The 26,109-nt window shown below is 42.7% G+C and overlaps 1 protein-coding gene across 1 annotated transcript in view; it reads left to right on the top strand.

Moving 5' to 3' along the window:
* The window catches only part of pde1cb (phosphodiesterase 1C, calmodulin-dependent b), a gene marked incomplete at both ends in the record, with an annotated part of 61,142 nt that extends 35,481 nt beyond the window's left edge, over positions 1-25,661 (top strand). Inside the window, 15 exons of the mRNA XM_083690433.1 lie at positions 6,901-7,014; positions 8,362-8,544; positions 11,292-11,358; positions 11,628-11,744; positions 12,301-12,441; positions 14,445-14,545; positions 15,236-15,364; positions 15,736-15,837; positions 17,185-17,305; positions 18,348-18,429; positions 18,523-18,643; positions 19,620-19,795; positions 20,288-20,527; positions 20,772-20,872; positions 25,527-25,661. Coding sequence (XP_083546559.1) covers positions 6,901-7,014; positions 8,362-8,544; positions 11,292-11,358; positions 11,628-11,744; positions 12,301-12,441; positions 14,445-14,545; positions 15,236-15,364; positions 15,736-15,837; positions 17,185-17,305; positions 18,348-18,429; positions 18,523-18,643; positions 19,620-19,795; positions 20,288-20,527; positions 20,772-20,872; positions 25,527-25,661 — 1,930 coding nt within the window. The remainder of the gene's footprint in view (positions 1-6,900; positions 7,015-8,361; positions 8,545-11,291; positions 11,359-11,627; positions 11,745-12,300; positions 12,442-14,444; positions 14,546-15,235; positions 15,365-15,735; positions 15,838-17,184; positions 17,306-18,347; positions 18,430-18,522; positions 18,644-19,619; positions 19,796-20,287; positions 20,528-20,771; positions 20,873-25,526) is intronic.
* Between the last annotated feature and the right edge of the window lie 448 nt (positions 25,662-26,109).

Genomic DNA, 26,109 nt, shown 5'->3' with positions numbered 1-26,109 from the left:
ACCTCCCATGAGAGACAAGCTTTGTTTAGGGTACATAAAAGACTTCAGTCACTCAACATGTTTGGGGGAGTATTTGTCTTTTAACAGATTTGTGGTATTAATAAACAGCAAAGCTAACCTGTGGAGAATACTGTATGCAGGGGAGGCTAGTGGAGGTAGAAATCGGAGGACAGATGAATGAGGAATGGTATCAAACACATACTGGTGCCAATGTGTGCAAAGGCTTACTAGTGGCCAGCTAGTGCTCAAAGCCCTGTGCTTTGAGCCTAGTGAACAAGCCCATTTGAATTTCCACAGTTGGGCCTTCTAGTCCCACCCTGTATGCTCTCCAGTTTGTTTACATTCTGCAGTTCCTAAGGTGGGGAAGTACAAATCCTCCAGTTTACCAACAGGTTCTGGTAACTTAAGCAATTTATAACAATTGTATATACAACTGTAAAAGCGCTATTCAAATCCATTTGATTGTGTAGTTAAAATGAGCTAACTTGGACTATATTTGGACCAAGTTTGCTAGCTGAATACATTAGGACTGAGTGGTGAAGTCTGTCTCCAGACCGAGTAAGTTAATTTAATCTTGTTTAACTTAGTGTGTTGCTGGTAGTATTGCTGTGGCTATCCTGCCTGAAGCCCTAGTTTCTGTTGAAAACAATCTCCTTGAAACCAATTGCTGTCAATCTCCAGTGGGAGGGGCTGATACTTCTCTGTAAGGTATTTACAGTGCCTTCGGAAAGTATTGAGATCATTTCACTTTTTCCACATTTTGTTGTGTTATAGACTCAATTTAAATTGGATTAAATTAAAAGAATTTGCTATCAATCCACACACAATACCCTAGAATGACAAAGCGAAATTTCAGTAAATGTATTAAAATTGAAATACAGAAATACCTCATCAACACCCTCAGACCCTTTGCTATGACACTCTTAAAATTAGTTAAAATGCAAAAATTCACTCAATAAGTTGAACTGAGTCGATTTTAATGCAAGGATAATAATTTATGTAATTTTGGAATTAATATCTTTGTTTTCATAGGGTCTCTGATTTGCATTTTAGCTCATTTTAAGAGTGTTATAGCATCTAAGGGTCTGAATACTTATGTACATGAGGTATTTCTGTGTTTAGATTTTAATACATTTACTGAAATTTCGCTTTGTCATTCTAGGGTATTGTGTGTGGATTGATAGCAAATTCTTTTAATTTAATCCAATTTAAATTGAGTCTATAACACAACAAAATGTGGAAAAAGTTAAATGATCTAAAAAAAACGTGTTTTCTGTCATTCTGGGGTACTGTGTGTGGATTGATGGCAAATTCTTTTAATTTAATCCATTTAAAATTGAGTCTATAACACAACAAAATGTGGAAAAAGTGAAGGGGTCTGAATACTTTCCGCTATTCGGTCACGGCTTTTCACTGTCCTGGCGCCCCGCTGGTGGAACGAGCTTCCCACTGCTGTCAGGACTGCAGAGTCACTACCTATCTTCCGCCGTAGACTGAAGACCCATCTCTTCAGGTTACATCTTGACTGTCCCTCCTAAAGACCTCTTCATCCCCACTACCCCCCTGTACAGTTTCTCTACTGTAAATAAAAAAATAAAATAAAAAAAAAAGTAATTCTTCCTTCCTCTAGCATTGTGCCAATGGCCCCGTCTCCAAGCATAGATTTGTTTTTCTTATGACTGATGTATAGATGATTCACTTACTTAGACAAATGTACTTGTACTCGCTTTGGATAAAGGCGTCTGCTAAATGTCTAAAATGTAAATGTAAATGAACTAAAGCACTTGGATGATAAGAATATCCCGCCCTCACTCTAAACCGCGCCCCTAGCTCCGTTTGACCAGGGGGGTAGAGGAGGGTAAAAGCCCAAGTTTTAAGCACCAAAAAGGCCTGGCGTGAGCCCTGTTGAAGCCCGGGAGTGACTGTGGGAAAGCAATTGGCCTTGGCATGCACTTGTGCACACAGCGTAAGCCCCTCTGTGGAAAGCCGGCAATTGACTGCCAACCCCGTAACTCAGCCCCTGCATGGTTCAGAAATGGCCGTCGATCTGTTTGATGGCAGGAGGTCTGATGTAGTGCTTAACTGAGTCATCATGTTTAGCACGGTTTTCCTCTTATCTGTCCGAACCTGTGTGTGTGTTCTCTGAATGCATGCTAATCTTCCCCGTTTGATTACATTGACCTGAGGCATCGATTACACGCCGTCTGGGGGGAGAACACCATCAAAATGAAGACAGCCAGCCAATTTCTGCATCCAGCGGCGGGCCTCCCATTTCTGTCTCCTCTCCGCTGTGAGGAAAATAGGCTCTGATTGGTGTTGCTGCACAGTCTGTTCTGAAGCCAGAGAGAGAGAGACACTTGTTTCATCTTTGGGTTGTATGAGAACGTGGACAAAGTTTTTGTTGTGTTGGAATTGGACTTGGCTGAACTAATGAGCATCTGGTTACACCACTTGTGAAGTAGTTTGTGCTGCAATGTTGTTTACGCTTTGCCCACTTTGTGTTGTCACAGCAGCAAGTGTTTGGGGAGGTCAACCATTAAGTGGGGTGGAGGGGCTGTGCACAGTACTGTAGATTGGTTCTCTAGCCACCATCTTTTTGTTCATTCCAAGCAGGTCAGCCAAGGCCATAAAACTGGAGGCTGCCAGAACAGGAGGAGGCTGCCAGAACAACCCTAAATTCCAGCCCTAATCTCTCTCCTTTCCTTTCTTCTCTGTATGAGGCTACATAAATAAAATCTCTGTAGTACAGTATCTCAGTCTCATCCCCACCCCCAGTGCAGGGAGGCTAGTGGAGGTAGAAAATGGAGGATGGGCTCATGTAATACCATACATGGAATAGAAGGGAATGGTATGAGTTCATTGTAATACATGGAATGGAATAGGGAATGATATCAAACACACATGTTTGATAACATTCTCAATTCCATTCCGTGTACTACAATGAGCACATCCTCCAATTTCTACCTCCACCAGCCTCCCCTGCCCCAGTACTACTGTGTCCCTATCCTATGGCAATGAGTCTGTTGGCCGTCCAAACAAAGCCAATAGAATGCATCAATCTGACATGTAGTCTACGCAGTGCGTTGTTGTTTTGTATTGGTATTCATTCTGCCTGTTATCTAATACTGTACATACAGCAGCCTATACTGAAGTCCCCTTATTGTAAAATACATTTAGTGTTCTGTATTATGTGACAGGTATATCAGAATATAACTGTCCTCGTTGGAAATAATATTGGCCATCAGTTTGCTCTGTGCCTTGGTCCAACTCCCTGCCAGTTCTCTGAGTGAGGCAATTTAGTTAAATTGACAGTGACGGTCGATCGAGGTGCTCCTGATGTTTGTCTCCTTTCACACAATCCCCCTTTCTCTCCTGTTGACTGTGAATCTCACTTTGGGTGTCTAAAAGCACATGACACAAAACAGCCTTGGTTCAGAGGAATATCTTTCTATCTTCATCTTTATCTTCTAACATACCATGACAGACTTCACAGAGGAGAATACGTTAAGGATGCCACTTACTTTTATTGAATTATCATCAGTTTTTCCAACACACGCTGTGACTTCAAAAGCATGAGGAACTCTGTAGAGGCTATGCGGTGGTCAACAAGGGACTCTGTTATATGTCCAATTCAATTAGGATTTTATTGGGAATAGAGCATACTCAGTCTGCACCATGCACTTGGCATTAAAGCCATTTTCATGCTTTCTTAGGTTTTTCCATTGAAGTCATTCAACATAATGATATTTATAACAGCATTTATAGTAATTGCTTTACTTGGACATAATGATGTGGCTAATTACAATCTGATTTGTCCATGGAGGCAGAAGTTGTAATAACTGTTGTATGTAGGGAGAGGACTCAAATGCATGACTCAAAGACAAAAACTTAAATCCAATAGAATAGTCTTTACTATCAAAAAAGGTTCAGTTCACAGTTAGGCAGTCAATGGGTAGGCAAAAGGCAAAGTCAGAAACACTATCAGAGATCAAAATAACCAGGAATACTCAACACTAGGAAAAATCGCTGGAACGCTTGACACAAGGTACAAAGACAAACTGGCACAGAGACAGGGGAACACACAGACTAAATACACAAGGAAGGTTGTTGAGAAACAGGTGAAGCTAATCAGGGCGGGGTCGACAATCACACAGGCGGGAAACACACAAGGGCAGGTGGTGAAGTGTCTGAAACGAGAGACAAGGTGAAGAACACAAAACAAACAGGAAACAAAACATGAATAGCATGAAGACAAAGACAAACATAAACTAAGAAACAGGACGAGATGTTACAGAAGTATTTCCTCCTTCATAGATGCACGCAAATAGGAAAGCTCACTGACACACAGCTGTGGTTAATAACCATCATTAGTAAACGCACAATGGCATGTGACTTGCGTGTTCACTAACTAATATCCTCTGAAATCGTCATAGCTACAGCACGCAATGTTGTTGCTGTTGTTGTTGTTGTTGTGGTGGTTGTTTCTGCGGTCATCCCTCTCTTCACCCGTCTCCTTTATGATGTCAGTCAGTCTTATTCATCCCCAAAATGTCCGTTATGTCTTTGTCTTGATATTTATCAGGTGAGCTTGGCTGTGTTGTTGACAAGGCTCAGGCACTGATGGGTTTCCCTGAATCCTGTTGTATGTGGCCACAGGCCCTCTGAAAAGAGCTGAGGATATCCGATGTGTCTGTCTTGAATATGAACCGCAGGTCATTTTATTCTAAAAATTGTACATTTTGAGCAATTGAAAAGAAACTGAAGACATCTGGTTTGTTGTGAGAATACAAGCGTTGTCATAGAAACATAAACTGCCATCTTATTCGCATGGTGAACCGATGCGTCCGCCACAATAAGGAAATAAATTTGGAAAGCTTTGGAGGAAGATTCTGATAAGATCTGACCAGCGTGACCCGCAATAATCAATAGGGTTTGTCGTTATCTCCCCCCTACCCCCCCCAAACTGTCTCAGCCTTATCTGCCTCACTGCTTAACACACTAGAACAATAATAAACGACAGCTTTGGGGGTCTGAGATAAGCTTAATGCTCCAAAACCCACCGTTCAATTGGAAAGAAAAACAGCGCTTGACTTCCAAGGAAACAACAGGTTACATTTTGCAATAGATTGCTGTGATTAGATATGGGTATTTGCTATTTGGTGGGGTTTGCTGGAGTTTGCACAGATTCGCTTGAGAGAAAATGGCCATTGTTTTGTTTTGCTCTGAAATGTCAATTGTAATTGAGTTGCATTGGTTCTTAATAGACTGGCTTCTCTTTCCAGGCCTGTATCAGTCTTGTCAACTGGATGATCAATGGGATTATAACTTGTGAGGCAACTCAGGTAGATGCTTTATTTAAGCAATACCACACCAGACGGTGTGCTATGTCATGGTTTAAGCACAGCTGTGTTGCAGTGAAAGGCATGAGGAAACGCTGAAACGCTGAATGACCAGTTCAGCCATGCTCAGACCATGATATAGCACACCCTCAACTGTGTCATTGCTTTTATACAACCGTTTTACACTGACAGCAAGAATGATGACATTACTGCAAACATTGGTTCTGGAGATTGCATTGGTTTCTGCCCTCTACCTCGAAAATAGTTCGTACTATTTAGTAACTATCTCCGTCATTAGGGAAGCAGGTTTATTACTACTTCCAAAATGCGTGGCCAAATATGATTGGCATGGCAACGAAAGATAACCGCTGAACTGGTTTGCTAGTTTAGCTTCGTTCCTAGCGTTAGCACCAGTACTAATTGCTGGATATGTGTCAGTTTGGCTGCATCACATTTTGAGGATTATACAGCTAGCTAGCAGCAATCCAGACAAAAAGGTAAGTCAGCCTGCTAGCAGTAGGGGCTTCACCAGATGTGACTGCTGCCACTTGTTGTAGTTCAGTGTGACAAGAGAATCACAGATGCGCCTGCGAAATCCAATTGGGTTCGCTCTGGTGGAGTTTACAAATCACAAATTATACTGGTGTAGCAAGCAAAGTAAAATAATTTATTCATCATTATTTTTCATGGATGTGGAGTGCATTTTGTCAGATAAGCCTGGGAAGGGAGAAATTCTTCTTGTCACATTGAGCCCAGTGATCATTCAAATAGAACAGGAACGAGGGCTTGCCTTTATACATTATTACTGGAGCACGGCTGGAATGCACCATTTAACCAATCAGATTGTGTCAATCAGATTTGCTGGATCTAACCGTTGTTCAGACTGATGTCTACCAATCTGTATTGTACATGCTGATAATTTCAACAAGGAGCACCATTGTTTCTTTAATGGAGAAGGTATATTATATTTGTAAATTCAATTGGGGAGAAAATAAAGTTAATGCCTTAACACCATGAAAAGGACAAATTGCATAAAGAAAAGTTGTCTGACAATGCTCAGAGACCCAGTTCTGTATTAAGTGGATGCTTTTATGACTGTTCTAGTAGACTCTGTAGACTCTGGGATGTGACGTACATAGCAGAATGAGCAGGGCGACGCTGCCAGAGACTTTCAAAAACAGAGATGCAACAGACTAGAGAATTTACCCTGTAGAGTTGAATGCGATTGGTGCATGTGGTCTGCCATCTTATGTCGGAGGGCAGTGAAACAAGTGGATGCTCTCGTTCACTCTGGTTCACTCCAATCTTGATGAAAGTTGATTTGTTTTCACGGACGTGACGTCATAATAATAATATATGCCATTTAGCTGAGGCTTTTATCCTAAGCGACTTACATTGTACTGAGTGCATACGTTTTTCAGTATTTGTGGTCCCAGCAGGAACCGAACCCACAACCTAAGCGTTGTTAGCGCCATGCTCTACCAATTGAGCCACAGAGGGCCAGGACCTGTGACATCATATCCCAGAGTCTACCTTTAACGCTTTATGCTTTGTCTTACAGGTTAAGATGTCTCGTAAAACAGCTAGAGAGAGGAGAGGCTTCCCTCGTTGACCTCAAGAAGAACCTGGAATACGCAGCATCTGTGCTTGAGTCTGTTTACATCGAGGAGACAAGGTAGGAACACAACAAGTTAATCTAATCTACTATGCGTGCAAGGAGATAATGACAAGACATTATTGTATACGCTGGTTTATGGTCACCACCCGGGAAAGTGAATAGTCCACACAGATACAGTACCAGTCAAAAGTTTGGACACACCTTGCCAAGAGTGTGCAAAGCTGTCATCAAAGCAAAAAGTGACTACTTTGAAGAATCTAATATATAAAACATATTCTGGTTTGTTTAACACTTTTTTGTTTACTACATAATTCCATATGTGTTCCTTCATAGTTTTGATGTCTTCAATATTAATCTACAATGTAGAAAATAATAAAAAATAAAGAAAACCATTGAATGAGAAGGTGTGTCCAAACTTTTGACTGGTACTGTATATACATAAAAAAAAAAAAAAAAAAAAAAAAAAAAAAAAAGAAGATGGACAGGTGATAGTTACCAGCAATCACATGACCACCATGGCTTTGGACATCATGCCATAACTGTATATTATCCGTATCATCCCATCCCCGCTGCTCCATGACACCCTTTAACCTCTCCAGCAGCCTGATGAGAGCTGATAGGTTCCTACAGCCCTCTGATGTAAAATCCTGTTGAACAGGGCCAGATGGGAGTGTAAGCGTGAGTGTGTGAGAGAGAGAGGAGTCCTCCTGCTGCTCTGTGTCAGTAGTTGACTCCAGGTCTGCAAGCACAGATATGATAAGGCTTATGGAATTATGTAAGTCTGCTATTGTCATCCTCCGTGGCCCAGGCTGGCCCAGGATTAGTAGGGCCAGCAATGGCATGCCAGGGAGAGGAGAGAGCTTGTCTGGACATATTAGGATAGACTGTGGAATATATCGTCAATATAGCATCCTGATGGTCAGTGTACAGCAGGAGAGGCTGGTGGAGGTGTTTGATACCATTCCTCATTCTATTCCATGCATTACAATGAGCCTGTCCTCCGATTTCTACCTCCACCGGCCTCCCCTGATTTACATTAATGATGATACAGTAGTTACAGTACTACTCACTATATGGAACATGTTTTGCCAGGAAATGTGTATGGATGTGCAAAAGTATATCTCCACACAACACAAGTTCCCCTTGAGATCTTGGACTGATAGCAACATGGTAACTGTTGCACATTATACCATACAATTGCATTTGAACCTAGCACAACAACAGTACTATAAGCTTCTCAGTTGTATTGTTACATAAGGACCTGACAGCCACAATTTGATCTCACATCAGCCATTTTTCTATCCCGTTCTCCCCCCTACCCCCCCCCCCCCAAACTGTCTATCTCTCTCTCTTTCTCTCTCTCTCTCTCTCTCTCTCTCTCTCTCTCTCTCCCTTTCTCTCTAGACGGTTGGTGGACACTGAGGATGAACTCAGTGATATCCAGTCAGAGTCTGTGCCATCAGAGGTTCGTGATTGGCTGGCCTCCACCTTCACGCGTCAGATGGGCCTGATGCTGCGGCGGACAGAGGAGAAACCACGCTTCCGCAGCATCGTACACGCAGTGCAGGCTGGGATATTTGTGGAGAGGTAGAGTTCATCCAAAATGCCATGTTTATATCAGCGAAACAAAGCACAGTAGCCATTACATATGCTACGTCTGGCCATGTCATGAAAAGTTACATCATATCACTACAATCCGTGTATATAAAAAGGGGTAGCATAATTTCACTACAATTCAGTACAATCCCAGGTGCTGTATAATGAAATACAGTCTCTCACATTGTACATTGTATTGCACATGCACTGTATTGAGGAGCAGTGAGCTGTATTGAGGAGCAGTGAGCTGTATTGAGGAGCAGTGAGCAGTGAAGTCATGTAGACTGCCGTATAATGTCCTACTGTATGGTCCATGGAAAGTATCATCGTCAGTATGTCCTTCATATAAAGTACCAGAAAAGTCACCATTAGTCATTTCAAAGCCCTTTGGGGGTCATATGATGGCCAGCTAGAAGAAGGACGCTAGAAACACCCACTGTGTTTAATTTGCATTTAAAACGAAATATCCTGACACGTTTTCAGTTATAATTTGTAGTAAAAGATAGCTATATCTATATATAGATATAGATATAGATATATATCTCCTTATACATGTCTTATTACAAGGACAGAAGGTAAAAACATGGCAAAAAGCCAAACTCTGCCACCTCAAATTCAGTTAGCCAAGTTGTGACATGGCTAGCCATGGCTGCATCACAAACTGATCAAGAATGTGAACATAGCTCAGCTCAGCTGATGGTAGCTACTCAGGGTGGGAAGAAAGATATCTATGTCAAGATTGAAGAGCTTAAATCCACCCTGACGACCACGGAAAATAAGAAAACAACCTTTGGTGAGAAACAAAATGCAACGGAGGTTGGCCTGAAACTTGTTGACGACAAGCTGACAGAGATGGATACCTGCCTCGAAGGCCAAGACAAGGAGATGGCTTCAGTGATAGCTAAGATGGACGATTTAGAACACAGAAGCAGACGAAACAATGTGAGATTGACAGGTCTCCCAGAGGGTATGGAGGTTGAAGAAGGCCACCAAGTTCATCGAAAACTTTCTGAGGGATTAGCGTGGGCCGGAAAACTTTCCCAACGCCATAGGGCGCCAACGTGCCCACAGGACCCTCGTACTCAGCCACGTTCTCAAGAGCCGTGAGCGGTGGTGGTGCAGTTCCTGAGATACCATGGTAAGGACAGGGCTCTCAAGCTAGCCCGGCTGAAGGGTACAGTACTCCGAGGCCTGATAATCACATCATCATTTCCATTTTCCCAGACTACACAGCCGAGCTGCAACGAAAGAGGAGACTGTTAAATGACACAAAAAGGATCCCGAGGAGCAAACAGATTGTCTACAGGTTGGTGTATCCAGCTCGACTCCTGTTCCGGCATGATGAAAAAAACGGAAACTATACCAATCCTGCGGAGGCCCACAAAAAATGCCTCTGGAACACTAGGCTAGCTAGCCCATAGCCAAAGATTGTCTCATATCCCTGATTAATGTGGACCTTAAGGTCATTGCCAAGGTCATTGCCATTAGACTGGAAGAGTATCTCCCATTCCTTGTTTATAAAGATCAAACTGGCTCAATTAAAAACAGGATGTCAGCTAATAATCAAGACGCTTCTTTCATATTCTATCTGAAGCAAGACAATCAGACGATTTATCAGTAATAGTGTCACTCAATGCAGAGAAAGCATTTGACTGGGTAAAGTGGGAATATCTTTTCAAGGTTTTTGGAGTATATTTTTTTAGGCCCTAAATGTCATCGACTCCTTCAGCACCTTATCTGCTTGTAAAATGAACTGGTCAAAGACAAAGACTCCCCATTCCAAAGTCAAAATACCCTGCCCCAGGCACATTTTTTACCATTTCAGATCACATTGAGAATTAAATACCTGGGTATTGTGACAGATGGAAATCCAAATAATTTATATTAAACTAAATTACATACCCTTTTTGGAGAACATCAAAGCTGATTTATCAAAGTGCATTAGCTGCCTATTTCTCTCATAAGGAGAATTAATGTCGATGAATGTGCTACCAATTCCAATCCATACCAATGGGAGTCCTTTTTTGGTAATTACAATACACTGATTAGGAAATTCTTGTGGAATAATAAGCTTCAGAGAATTAAGAGGACCATTCTGAAGACTAAGTCTGCAGTATTTTCACACAAAAAAACAAAGCCCTTTTCATGTGAGTCACTGAACATTTTGTTTTTGAAGGCCGCTTTTTACTGGCTTTGCATTTTTAAAATGCAATCTGGAATCCCATTACAAATGTATGTGCATGTTTGTATCTGTGTGTGTGTGTGTGTGTGTGTGTGTGTGTGTGTGTGTGTTGTGCTCTGTATGAGTCAGCCAGTGTGTATGCAATTATGCACCATACTCTACATCACCATGTCCCTTGCAAGATCGGATAAGCAAAATCACTTCAGGAGGAAAAAATGCCACTGAATCTCACCGAGGACGTCTTTTATCACACGCTGATATGTAATAAAATTCTAAATACATTTCAGAGTGTGTTTCCTTGAATCAATAGCTACAAAATACGCTATCATCTCTATATGCCTTATAGTGTGATTATGTAAAACTGTGGTTTGTCCTTCACTTAGGCCCATGTAACCTTTTGAAAGCATACTCCTAAGGTGCTGTGTTTAGGTTTGAATGTACTTTAGCTTTAAGCCTAGTTCTGAGTGGCTTCAGTAAGTTGTGGTTTTGTGTTTTGTTGTGTGTAAGCAGCTCTGCGTCTGTTTCATTTCATGTTTTTTTTATCTCCCCCAATCAGGATGTACCGCCGCACCTCCAACATGGTGGGGCTGAGTTACCCTCCATCTGTTATAGGCGTGCTTAAGGTATTAGAACACACACACACACACACACACACACACACACACACACACACACACTTACAACAAATACTTTTGTTTAAGTAAGTGAATCATCTATCCATCAGTCTTCATAAGATAAAGTAATTAATGCTCAGACTAGGGGCCATAGGCAGTCACAATGCTAGAACACACACACACACACACATACACATACACACACACACACACACACACATCACAGATTACTTTCACAGAATATAATAAATATATTGCTATTTTCTCTTTCCTCACAGCACGCGGACAAGTGGTCGTTTGACGTGTTTGCTCTAAATGAAGCCAGCGGGGACCACGCTCTCAAGTTCATATTCTATGAGCTGCTCACAAGATATGATCTCATTAGCCGCTTCAAGGTAAACCACCGGGGAAGTAGGAGTCTCTGCTTCTGGTTTGTTACTCATCTCTGTGTCTCTAACCCCACACATAGAAAGACCTGGGAGTGTTGACTACTCATTCTCATTGGACAGGCCTCAATGCAAATACGTTGAATCATTACATTGCATTATAATAGTGCCAGGAGCATGTGGTGCTGTATTCGTCCCGGTGCGGCTATGAAGTTGATAGAACAAATTGCCTGCGAAGTGGTGAGGATATTGTGCTTTGGACAAAATCTCACTCAATGGATACTGATTCAGCTTGTTAGTCCCTATTGTTTTTGGTGGTTGAGGGTACTTCAGTGAAAAAGCATATGGGTACTGTAGGAAACTATTGAACAGCAAATGATTGGCGTATTGAAAATCCAAATGAATGCACAATCAGTCTACAGTAGCTTAGAAACCTTAGTTTATTTAACAAAAGCGGAAAAATGAGAAATTATAAATACTAATGCAATGATACATAATAGAAGAAAGCCTTAGCTAATAGCTTATTGGTTATTATTGATTAGTGCTTGTGTGGTGTCCTGTTCAGATCCCCATCTCAGCGGTGGTGTCATTCGTGGAGGCTCTGGAGGTCGGCTACAGCAAGCATAAAAACCCTTACCACAACCTAATGCACGCCGCCGATGTCACTCAGACTGTCCACTATCTGCTGCTGAAAACAGGGATGGTGGTGAGTAACACTTACATAAAACGTAAAACAAAATGACCTTGTACATAACAGTAATAGACCACAGCAATAGACGGGAGCAAAACTGACACACCCCGTAGTAAGGCTCTTACACTCTCCAGTCCAGAATATACTAACTTGAAATCCATGTTCTAAAATAGCACAGAAAAAGGCTCTCTATCAAAGAGCACTCATATACACTCATACACTCAAACAAATCCACTCAAGCAAACTCACGTACACACACTGTTCGGCATAAAAATACGCAACACATCTCAAAACGCACGCTCAGCCACTGAATAAGGACACAGGACCAAAAAACACGCATGTATATATATCACAGAGCCTTACATAAAATCTATATTTTCCGAGAAGGAAAGCTTTAGCTGGCAGGTCGTTGGCTTCAGAGGTGCTGTGAGAGTATCACGGCTGGAGCAGGCACATATGGTGATTATGTCCTTTTGAAATTCAGAAAATCTCTGAGTCATTTCTGATATGTCTGCCTAATTGCAGCTTTGACTGATGTGTGTGGCCTCTAAATTTGGCATACTTTCTCGGTGAATCCGACAGCAATCCTTTCAGGGAACGGCAGACTCCCAGGGAAAGAATACGCTGCGAGAGAGCTAGAGAGTATTCAATCAAAATGTATTATGAATATCTTAGCATATTCATTTTCAATATTCATACAGTACATTAAAAAATAAAATATTCCCTTTCAACAACAAATTGAAGACTTCATATCAATACTCCCACACTGAGCACATCACTTCTGTACTCTACTACTACTCCATATTTTATTTAGGTTGATCTACTTGCTTCTCTCTGTTTCCATCTGTTGAACCATATCTCATCTTCTCATGTCACTTTAGGGTATTTCTGTAGCAGAACACAACACACGGCCATCGTCTCCTGTAGTGTGTTGATTTAATCACCCTAATAACATTGGCGGGACAGCTGCCGTCACAATAGGTTTTCGTGGGCAGTGGCCTCTGAATAACAGCATTAGGGAACTGGCCTGGGGCTCCTTGGAGAGAGCCAGCATCAATCACGCACTTCCCTCCAGCCTCCATTAAATCAACAATCAACAGGTCATTCATAAAAAGGCCTCGGTCGGAAATCTAGGAGGAATGAACCCCTAGCTAGTCATCTTTTACCCTGCTCTTAATGAGTTCCTCCTCAGCTGATTAGTCACTGCAATTGATTGGGCTACCTGCTACAGTATCCCCCTGTGCATATACAGTAGAAGCACCTGCATGCACACATGGACACGCGCACACACACACACACACACACACGCACACACAAACGCACACGCACACACACACACACGCACACACACACACACACACATACACACAGGCTAACCTGACACACACATATGCATTATGCACTTGAGTTAGGATTCTGCCTCTGGTATATAACATACTGTGGTGATAATATTTTCTTTGATCAATAATGGAAGTATTGCTTGGTCTCGCTCTGGGTTGTGTAGTCACGACTCAGAAATCTTAGAAGGCACTTAGAATACCATCAGTATCTCCATAATAGGAAGCTATGGTTTGTGGGTACATTTTATTGGCGTATTAACCTCCAATATAAAATCCAAGGAGGTATAACTTCTGTATTTATGTGTGTGTTACCCCAGTCACGACATCGCTTGAGGTGTGTGTCTGGGTTTGTGTCTAGAGCTTGTGTCAAATCTAAACTTTTTCATTTGTACCCTCATTTCTCTTTCTCTTCTCTTTGCATCCTTTTATCCTCTGCCCTGTCTCTATTTCACTTCTCTACTCTCTCTATTTCCATGTTTCTCTCAATTGTTCTGATACGCGACTATTTCCTCCTCTCCACTTCTCTCTGCCTCTCTTCACTATTTCCGACACTCCCCCTCTCTCCTTTCATTAATTTTCCATCCTTTCTTCACTGACTCTCTGCCCATTATATTTCTTGTTTTATTCTTCTCCTCCTTTTCCTCTCCCTCGCTTCTCCTCTTGTCTGTTGAACATCAGCACTGGTTGACTGAGCTTGAGATCTTCGCCATGATCTTTGCTGCGGCGGTTCACGATTACGAACACACCGGGACCACAAACAACTTCCACATTCAGACGAGGTAATGGATCATGGAATCAAAAATGCAGGGGACCGAGTCATGAATCAATGTGTTCATTTACAGAGCCACTGTACAATCACGTCAGGATTGCCTGCAGTCATAACACTGGGGCAGGCGGAAAAATAAATTAAACTCACAAAACTTCCAGACCTCAAAGCAAGAAAAAGTCATATTATCATTACTTAGCAATAGCTAGGCCTTGACCTCAAAAGGATACCTTAAAGGGCAATATTTTCTGGCCAATTTTCTCCTTCCCCAGAGTCGGATGAACTCAAGGGTACCATGTGTATGTGTCTGTGTGCAGTTTGAAGTTAGTTGCTGAGCCGATGCCAAACTGAACAGCTAGCCAGCTCTTCTCAAAGCCAGAGGAAATAGACCATGTTACTACTCCAAAGCTGAGTGGTTGACCATTTATAGTCTCACAAAGCTGTACATGGTCTGTATATCAATATGTTATACATTTGTTCATTTTACTGACAATCATAAGAAACAAGATTCTATCAACTTGGGACTTGAGTGGTCACACACAGCCTATCCTTTGTCAAAATATCGCACTATCCCTTTAAAAGAAAGAAAAAAGACGAAAAAGAAAAACTTCAAAACGATGTGTCATGACGTTGCCAGTTTTATAGTAAAATACCATGGATGTATGTGTTCCATTTACCTTTTCCATTGTACGTGATTCCTCAGGTCAGACACAGCCATTCTGTACAATGACCGGTCGGTGCTGGAGAGTCACCATGTAAGCGCTGCGTATCGCCTCCTACAGGACGATGACGAGATGAACATCCTCTATAACCTGTCCAAGGATGACTGGAGGTGAGAGAGAGAGAGAGAGACAGAGAGTCGCCGAGGCTTGAATTATCTGTGTCTTGTCTTTCCACTTCATTTTGCACCCCATGCCCCCGCGGTTTGGTCATCCATGATGATGATTCAATGGGCTTTGACAGAATGTCATGTCATGATATACCAGGGGGGAGGCTGGTGGAGGTAGAAATCGGAGGAGGGCTCATTGTAACTAAATGAGCAATGGTATCAAACACAATTTCTACCTCCACCGGCCTCCACTGTATGGTACTGTATATTATGCATTGAGTATATTTCACTCATGTGATCAAGTAATAAGCATGTAATAAGGGTGCAATAATCATGTGATAACAGATCCAACGCCTCTCTCCTCCCCTCCCCAGAGAGCTGCGGGCCCTGGTGGTGGAGATGGTGCTGGCCACAGACATGTCCTGCCACTTCCAACAGGTCAAGGCCATGAAGAACTTCCTCCAGCAGCCTGAAGGGTGATTACCCAGAACTTATCTAATCAGACCTCACCTAATCAGACCTCACCCAACCAGACCCACACCCAGCCAGACCACACCTAACCAGACCTCACTTAACCATATCTCACCCAACCAGACCCACACCCACACCCAACCAGACCCACACCCAACCAAACCTCACTTAACCATACCTCACCCAACCAGACCCACACCAAACCAGACCCTCACTTAACCAGATCTCACTTAACCAGATCTCACCCAACCAAACACCCACTGTCAGTTGTGTTCAGTAGCCACCAAAACTTGAGAAAACCTTTAGAAATGGAGGAGATGCTATCTGAAAGCACTCATTTCCGTTATCTGTTTGAAAAGGTTATCTGGTGTCACGCTTACTGAACAGCAGCAAATCTTGTTTCCTGCTCTCCTCTCACCCGCCCTCACACTGGCCCTGGGGATGTCTGCTCTTTCTACCCACAATACCATTCTCATGTGTATACAAGACACATTATCCAGACAGCCTGACACCCAGAACACTTGAGATAATAGTCTATTTCATAGAAACTCCAGACAGAGCAGCTAAATGTGGCTACGTGAGTTTCTTTAACCTTGGGCAAGAAGCTATCAATCAAAGTATCAAATGACTGAAGGAATGGTGAATCACGAGTGCTGAGGTGGCTGTCACGACAACTAGAGCAGGGTGAGGAAAACAGACCGAGCGTATTCACCTTGAAGGCACCACGTTGTCTGTAGCCAACGCACCGCTTTTGCCTCAAAAAGCAATTATAAGACATTGAACCATCTATTCCTAGCCAGAATAGATGTGTTGGGTTCAAGGGTATGGTTTCATCCCCCCTATCTATGAATGTGTCAAAGAGACACGGTGGCGGAGTGCCAGTGAACAGGCTGCCCCGGGCAGGAGGCTGCAATGACACAAATAAATGTAGGAGCAGGCAGGGTAAAGAGGCACATACACACACAATCTCATCATCGTTAACTGGCTGTACTGCGGAGCCGAACACATTCATCAAGCTATGCACTCAGACGGAGACACATACACACACGCGCACACACACACACACACAGAGAGAGAGAAAAATAAAGAAATAAAGAAAATGATGCATAGTCAGCTCAAATCCGCAGAACGCAATTTACTCCAATGCCAAAAAAAGGTACCGGGCTAGCCTTGTTTAAAGCATAGATACTTTTTTAACCTTGTGTGTGTGTGTGTGTTTGTGTGTGTGAGGGGGGGGGGGGGGGGGGGGGGGGTAGTACAGTGGGTAAATGTATTTTTGCCGGATGTTTATGTCTCTCTCTCTCTCTCTCTCTCTGTCTCTCTCTGTCTCTCTCTCTCTCTCTCCCCCCCAGGGTTGACAAGCCCAAAGCACTGTCTCTCTTGCTCCACACTGCCGACATCAGCCATCCTGCCAAGAACTGGGACCTGCACCATCGCTGGACCGCCTCTCTGCTGGAGGAGTTCTTCAGACAGGTCAGTCCACTTGGAGAGACTACCTCACAAGCTACTGTAGCCTGGCAACCTAGGCTGTTATAACCAGCAGAGGTCAACAATTGAGCTTTGTTGCAATACAATTGAGTATTGCCAATGTCAGTGTCATTAATCTAAACTTTAGTGCCCCAGTATTACTACCTTCACTAACTTTCTATTCAAACAACTGTTCTGTAGTCCTCCATACAGTATTATTCAACAACATGGTAGGCACTCTACACTATGGGATTAAAACTGAGAACATTCTTGCCCCGTGGAAGAACCACAAACAACATTACTGTTGGCCGCTCTCATATTGCTGCATATTAATCGTTCACATTATCATTGTTTTTCATGGCTCCTCTGGGAAATGAGGCAAACACCTTGGCAGGTGAATTGTCAATAAATAGCTACCTTAGAGAACATTTCATCTCTGGCATCATCTTTCATCCTAAGCTGTTTGTGGCAAATCAGCCTGGAGAAAATGAAACACATTTGTGACCCAAATGGGCTCTCAGTGGGGTTTCCCTGAGAGCCTGTTGATTGTGTGGGGGCTGCAGCTCAGCAAGCAACAGCAGGAATGAGCAAATAGAATAGAATATACAGGCGCTGACTGGGGAATCAACAATGACAGATGAAGGATAAAAAAGCCAAAGAGAGGATCTAGTTTGCTGTCACAGACTAACAGCCCTCGAATTTTAGTGTTATTGTGTGTGTGTGTGTGTGTGTGTGTGTGTGTGTGTGTGTGTGTGTGTGTTTGTTTGTCTGTCTGTCTGTCTGTCTGTCTGTCTGTCTGTCTGTCTGTCTGTCTGTCTGTCTGTCTGTCTGTCTGTCTGTCTGTCTGTCTGTCTGTCTGTCTGTCTGTCTGTCTGTCTGTGTCTGTGTCTGTTTGAAGTAGAATGAAAACCCATGAACCAAGAGTTCATATACAGCAACTGTAAACTGTGCTTGCAACACCAACATGTCATTAGTGTGTGTTCCAGATATATTGTGGTTTCAGTAAGGTTGTTGATGTTGTTGATTGACGGATGTGAACTGTGTCCAGGGGGACAAGGAGGCCGAACTGGGTTTACCATTCTCACCACTGTGTGACCGCAAGTCCACCATGGTGGCCCAGTCACAAATTGGTGAGTAGTACCTTGTACACACAGACACACACACACACACTTTGGAGGCTCTCTTTGGAATCTGTATTTATGTAACATCCCCTCTGTCTCCAGGGTTTATTGATTTCATTGTGGTGCCCACATTCACCGTGCTGACAGACATGACGGAGTGCATTGTCACTCCACTCATTGATGAGGCCTCCCATTCCGGCCTCACTGGATTCCGACGCTCCAGGTGAGCCACGTCCAGCTACTTCCTGTTCCACTTCCTGTTTACATTTACCTCAAGTCCTCACCGTGTCATATAGAGTCACTTCCCGCAAACTATTACTGCTATTAACAAAATAATGACATAACAAAGCGTGCCACAAGTCTCTCAAATACTGTATGTACTAGGACTACACTATGAACTCTATTACCATTCCTGAAACAACAAGAAATAAAACTTACATCAGAGCCATGCACCAAAGTGTCTCAATCCCCAACCAGACAGTCAGTCCCAACCCCTCCCCACACCTCGACATCGGCCCTTTAGGAGATAATAGGGTAATTTGCAACTCCGTCTCAGATTGATGAGTCCAAGATAGCATTCGGTATTGGACCGGCATGCGTGACATTCTGAGTGATGCACGACTCGGCTTGTGTGCATGGCGAAACCGATTTTTGTTTGTACTCCGAGCACATACGAAAACAGGCCTAAAAAAAAATCTGCTTTCAGGAAGGTTTGTCAACGACGTGCCTCCCAGCATGCATATATCAAAAAGCCCCACGCTGAGATACAACTACTTTTATGTCTGTATTAAAATGTCAGTGACATTTGTTATCACGGCGTCTCCCAGTGCGTCTCATTGAGAAGAGCAAGTGCTTTGAGAGGCATCCTATGCATCTCCCACCGCACCTGCACATCAATATAAACTCCTTCCTCTCTGACAGGAGTCATTAACATTACTCAGCAAGGCTTCAGTCTACGAGTCAACCGACTGGAAATACTGATTGTGCAGCTCCCGCTTCTCCCTGTCAGCAGCCTGCACCTGCTGCATCTTTATGGGTTTTATATTTGGGGGCTCGATTCATTTATTGTTGTACTCAATCACTTGTCTATCTCTCTACTCTCTCTCTCTCTCTCTCTCTCTCTCTCTCTCTCTCTCTCTCTCTCTCTCTCTCTCTCTCTCTCCCCATCTCTTGTTTCTCTGGTCTTCCTGTGTGTGTAGTCTGAATAGCATTAGCTCGGAGGATGCTAAGCGGGGCAGTGTGAAGAGCACGGGGTCAGAGGGCAGCCCGTCGGGACACTGCTCCCTGCTGGCCGTGGACCTGAAGAACTTCAAGGCCCTCTGGAATGAGGAGGTGTACCAGAACCGAGAGAGGTGGAAGACCCAGGCTACTAAAGGTGGGGGGGGGGGGGGGGGTGTTGCGCTAGGTACCACTGGGGCTTGGGGCGACCTGATATACACTGTAGGTACCTGGGGAGGCTGGTGGAGGTAGAAATGGGAGGACGGGCTCATTGTAATGCATGGAACGGAATGAGGAATGGTATCAATGTGTTTGATATCATTCCTCATTCCATTCCATGTATTACAATGAGCCCGTTCTCCGATTTCTACCTCCACCAGCCTCCCCTGGTAGGTTCTAACTATTGGGACTAGCCATCCTGAAAATGATGGCTATCAACTTTTTTGGTGCCAGGAGTTGCTATGGGAACAGGGTGCTTTTGGAACAGGATGCTTTTGGAACTCTATCTTGTGTGTTTATGTCAAAGCACACACTTGTAGAGAACACCTACCCGAGGGACACTGGATATGTAGGCCACAGAGAATACACCACAGCAGCAGTCTGTGAATGAACACCTGCTCTTAACACCTCTCTGTGTGCATCCCTACAGAGACAGAGGAGAAGGCCAAGAGGGAGGCCGAGGAGAGAGCCCTGCAGGAGGTGGCTATGGAACCCCAGGAGGCCCAAAAAGAACCAGAGCAGGCTGAATCAGCGTCAAAGGGAGCTGAGGAGGATAATGAAGCACCTGTGTCAGAGGAGATCAACGGACCTCCAGACTGTGACGCAGAGGAGACCGGAGAGAGAAAACAGCCTGGGAGCGCAGCAGACAACAACCAGTCAATACCCAATGGTACGTATTATTACCTGAGCACCATTACAGTGTGGTAGGCTACATCTTGTTTGGACTACGTGACAGCCATTTCAGGTCTTATTACTTTGACGATGAGAGACTGTCAGAAGGGTGTCCTGTAGAACAGCTCACTGAATATGTGACTTCAAACCATGGGTCAGTGTTGGGTCATACAGTTAAACCAAAAAAAATGTCTGCCTCATGTTCCTCTAACATTGTGAATTGTTTCCAATGAATCCCGTAGGTGAGGTGTCTCCAGAGGGCGCAGAGTCTCCGGAGAGTGACGACAACAAGACTAAAGCACTTGATGGTAAGAAGCTCCCCTCACAATCCTCTCACACTCATGTAAACAGCAGCATGCATCTCATATCAGAACTAAAAACAAAATGTTCAAGCCTCTTTTGGTTTTCACAGAGATAGAGATGGACTAAAAGCATCCGGGACTCTGGTGGCCTATGACTTGCGATGTTGCTCAGCTGTAAATTTGCATACACACACCCCCCGCCCCTCCCCCCCCACTCCTCTCCGTGGGAGGACTCGCTTGCCAGACGAAAGGCCATTTCTGAGACTCTGCCACCCCCTAGAGGACACACAGAATATTGCATTTGATTGTCTTATTATTTTCTTTTGTCAGCTGTTTTTGTCGTTTTTTTTCCTTTTTTGTCTTTGTGTGGTGGGATTTATGCAGAGTTTGGATTTGCAAACCGTACCCAGATAGTTTCCTCCTCACTTAATGGAAGACACAACTCAGAAGAAGGACGCCTACTCTGTCAGAATGATGAGGATGATGAGGATGATGATGATGATGATGATGATGATGAAGATAATGATTATTTATATGTGCAACTATGATAATCTATATTTGATGTGGACAGGTGTAATCAATTTCAGCCCACCCTCTATCAGTGTACAGAATGTAAGGTTGTGAGCTATGGGACGCTGGCTGAGGTTATGGACTTCCCTTCTGTTTCCGCTCCTGTCCCCCTGGTAAGGGCTGGAGTCTTCCTGATGTATGCTTACTGTTCCACAGGATACCTACTGACTTGTTAGCTCTCTAGTTACTGCTTGCTTGCTTGCTGCAATACTGGGGAAGGATTACATTGAAGTCAGCAACCTGTGTTTCCTATTTGTTGTTCGATATTGTTTTTGTGTATAGTACATTTTGTCTCCTGTCTGCATTGCCAACTTCATAATCCACCGACACCCATGATTGGATGTAATGCAACATATTTTAGTAGTACATCCACTTGTAAGAGAATTAGACATTCATTTTAAACATATCACAAATGTGTGTTTTCTCTCTGGTAGATATATGCGTTTTTGTACTATATATGATAATCATATCCATTATGATTTTTGTAAAGCTCCTTTTTTTGGGTTACAACGTAAGACATTAATAATCCATTTGTTGTTTTTGATATATTCCTGTATGCCATTCAGAGCTTAGCTGTACTATATCAAACCAGTAACAGTCTCACTTTACCATTCATTCAAGAAAAATAGTTGTGTTCTCTATTCAATGCCTTTTGTCTGTACAGTAACTAAAGCTGTAGTAAGGAGTCCGTTATTGTGGCTAACACCATGCAGCCAGGTCTCCCTACAGCATACACTGGCTTCATCATCTCATAGGTTTGGTGTGACGTTTATTAGATGTGTTGTTTGATGTACAGCTCGGCAATGAATTCATCCTTCGTCTTTTGAGGTGAAACTGAACTGCGACCAAGGCTATGCCCATAACTGTAGCAGCTTCTCGGTTGTGTTTAACAGACTCTGAAGACTGTACGACTCACGTACGTTGTGTATAGAAGATGCAAATATTACATATTATAAATGACTGTGTATATGTATAATAATACCTAGAAAAACATAGATTCTGCTATGCTGTTTAAGCTTTTACTGTACATGTGAAAACAAGAGAAAAGCTTTTTGGCAGTATTTGTATTTATTGATTATACTGTATGTCTGTTTTCCCTTTGATTGTCCCCTTTGTTAATTTTAGTTTAGAAAAATGATGCTTTCCGTTTGCAAGTCAGACTGGGTCATCCCTTCTTTTCCAGATATCGATGAACAGTCTCTATATAACGGAAGAGTTCAAACCCCTAATTGAACTGCTCTCAAGATTTCACAGAGAGCTTATTCAAGATGATCTCCTTTTTTAACCATGCAAGATATTATTTCCAACTCCCCTATTTATTATTATCATTATTATAATAATTACTATTATTATTATTGTTATTATAATAATAATAATTATTATTATTATTATTATCATTTTTATTATTATTATAAATAGAATACACTATTAAGTTGTCATGCATTTGTTTATTACGTATGAATCGCATAATAGTTTCAACTGATACAGTCCATGGTTACCTGACCAAGTGATTGGATGTGTGTCTGCCTTTATGTGTTCTTTACTTAACTAGCCTACATCAGAGGAGAGGAGAAAACCTTATCACTGTGCATACACTTCACTGCCAATAGTCAATTAGAAGGTGGGGACATTATAGCACGCTTCATCATATAGTCAAGAATCACACAAATAAAACTCTCGCTTTCCATCCATTTGTAACGTTTCTGTGATCACACCACATTGTAGTCCCTTTCTGAAACTGTCATGAGCTGCCTTTGCATATTGTCAGCTTGTTCATCTTTCACCATGTCATTTTTGTGTGTATTTCATCTTAGGTTGAGCAATATTTACATGCTGCGTACACAGAGATTTGATCCGCATAACTCTGTATCAAGTTCAAAACAATATATATATATCAGAAACACCATCGTATTGATCTCTTGTTGCTTGTATAACAATAGATAACATGTAAAGATTTGATGCTATCATGAATACATCTTCCTGTCCCAGTTCCCTCTGTGTCTTGACTTATACATCCTATCTTACTTCTTAAATCTTTAAATGTAAACCGACACAACTCTAAGCAGATGCATTCATTTGTAAATATGTTTGGGTTATAAAACACCCTGAGGTATCGTTAGAGGAATCAGACAGCGGATGATGAAAGAGAGCACATTTCCAGGGACCCATGTGTTTACTATAGTCTGCCCGCTTTTAACTTTAGCTCTATCAATACAGTTGCTGTTGTAACACACGCAGAACAGGCCACTAATGAGGGTCCTGTATGGAACATCAATCAGAATATCTTAGTTAGTTGTATTTATTACTTGTACAGCAATGTTGTTTTATAAAGGTTATTACTTTGTTTACTGTAATTTTTTTTGTTTTCTTGTTTAGTCAGAACCATAATCTCTTTGGCCAACATGTTACTGTTGTAGTGACTGGTAGTGGCTGAATGTTGCTGTTGTAGGGACTGGTAGTGGCTGAATGTTGCTGTTGTAGTGACTGATAGTGGCTGAATGTTACTGTTGCAGTGACTGGTTGTGGGTGAATGTTACGCATGTGAAATTGCAGAGAAATACGATGTGCATTTCTATTCTCCACACTGTGACTTCCTTCTTGTGTGTGTGTGTGTGTGTGTGTGTGTGTGGGTCGGTGTGTGAGTGAGTGAGTGAGTGAGTGTGTGTGTGTGTGTGTGTGTGTGTGTGTGTGTGATCTTTTCCATGCCGGCCGAGCGGCCGTGTATGCCACCATGCTATGTGACTGCTCAGCCGTATCAATAAACCTGAACTCAAAGGGCTCAGATCACGCGTGCCTGTCTTCATTTCAGCAACACTGATGTACTGTATGGATGTCAAATGGGGGACTGATGAATACACAATAATTGGGTATTAGTTAGTTAGTGAAAATGTGAATGTCTGAGTATTTTCAATATCTATGAAAGGATTTTTAACAACACTGTATAGATTTTTCTAAATCTACATAGAGGAAATGTATGGTTGGAATTATTAGTATATTAGATGTTTGACTATATACAAGCTGCATTCCACATACAATGGTTACTGTAAACCACAATTATTTCCAAAAGATATTTCAATGCTTTTCACCACTGGGTGTCTCTGTTACACTTGGAATCATTTCAACATCAATACAGACTTGTTCAGTAATAACAGGTTTATAACAGTGAAAAAGACACACCTACGGTACTTAATTCATATCTTAGCATGATTTAAGCCAAATACATTTACATCCAGCAGTCCTCATATAGCTCTGTATAGACGAACATACATGTATTCAACACACTAAACCATGTTTATCATGCACATCAGCCTTGCATATTCATAGACATGCAGGTCTGATGGAATTTGCGGTGGTTGTGTGTCTATCCTCTAAACAGCGTGTGCCTAAGCAGCAGGCGAGTGTTAATTCAATTACAAGGCAGCTGTTACTCTGTGCCTATAGCCTCAGAGTTCTCCCCTAACAGAAATCTGCTGTTAAGTCGCTCTCCATAAAGTCTCTATAGCCTAGGCTGGTAGGGTTTGTCCGCCGGCAACCAAATGCAGTAAAAGGTATCTCAGAGTGTTTAAAAATATTTATTCGATTTTCAGTGAAAGTGTGGGATAGGTGGATTGGAGTGGCTATAATTTTTTTGTCGTTTCTGTTTTAGGTACCAGATGCCGGTTCCATTTCATCAGCATCATTAGGACATTCCATTAAGATATCCAAGCTGCTATTAGCTAGGAGATAAACACATAAATGAGGCTTTTACTGACATTTATGGTTGCTGGTCAAGGTTGGTTGCGCTGACATGGGTGTGGCCTTGGGGTTGTCATTTCCATACTCTACATCTTCAGGTGCAACATCTGCTGGAACACGGAACTCTAGTATTGACAGGGGAAACGTTCATACTCACAACACACTGTGGATTTGGAGGATATTGTAGAATTCCTTTCGGAGTCAGATCACATAGAAAAAAGCCAAATACTGCTTTGTTTGTGATGTTAATCTTTTTCACCTGCCAGCAATTGGTTGGCTGGTTATGCGTTGGTCCGCTGGTCCGCTGGTCCGTTGGTCCCTGTGTGTGTGTGTGTGTGTGTGTGTGTGCATGCATTCATGTGTGTGGTTAAACCCCCTCATCTCTAGTAGTGGGTCCGGGCAGAGCTCCAGAGCTCAGATGAACGTGTGAAGCCGTCCCCCGACCTGTCCCTTCATTACCTGTCTCCTAGAGCCCACTTCCACATAATTAAATCACAGGGCCACTGTGTGGAACTGCTCCTCTGATGTTGGGCTCCTAATTAGTTTGCTTTTCCCTATCAGAAAGAAAACCGCTACACCTGTGAGTGAACACAGAGCTAATTCTATACACACACACACGCGCACGCACGCACGCACACACACACACACACACACACACACACTCATACTCACACACATGCACACATATACACACACGCACAGACACACACACATACACACACACACACACACACACACACGCATACACACACACACATTTTACTGTATACTCACCATCCTCACCATACACCACACACATACTTACCTTCAGTAAAAAGTGATTACATCTTCAAATTCCCAGTGAAAGGAGAAGGTCCTATTAAAGCCAAGAAGTGGCCTGCACTAGGCCAACAGCTAGTGTGTCTGGGACATGGCCCAACTCGTAATGAGGCAAGATTCCCTCATCTTGACTGGGGACCGACCCCAAACAGGG

The sequence above is a fragment of the Argentina silus genome, assembly GCF_951799395.1.
Source record: "Argentina silus genome assembly, chromosome: 18".
Taxonomy (NCBI): domain Eukaryota; kingdom Metazoa; phylum Chordata; class Actinopteri; order Argentiniformes; family Argentinidae; genus Argentina; species Argentina silus.
This window is presented reverse-complemented; position numbering and strand designations above follow the sequence as displayed.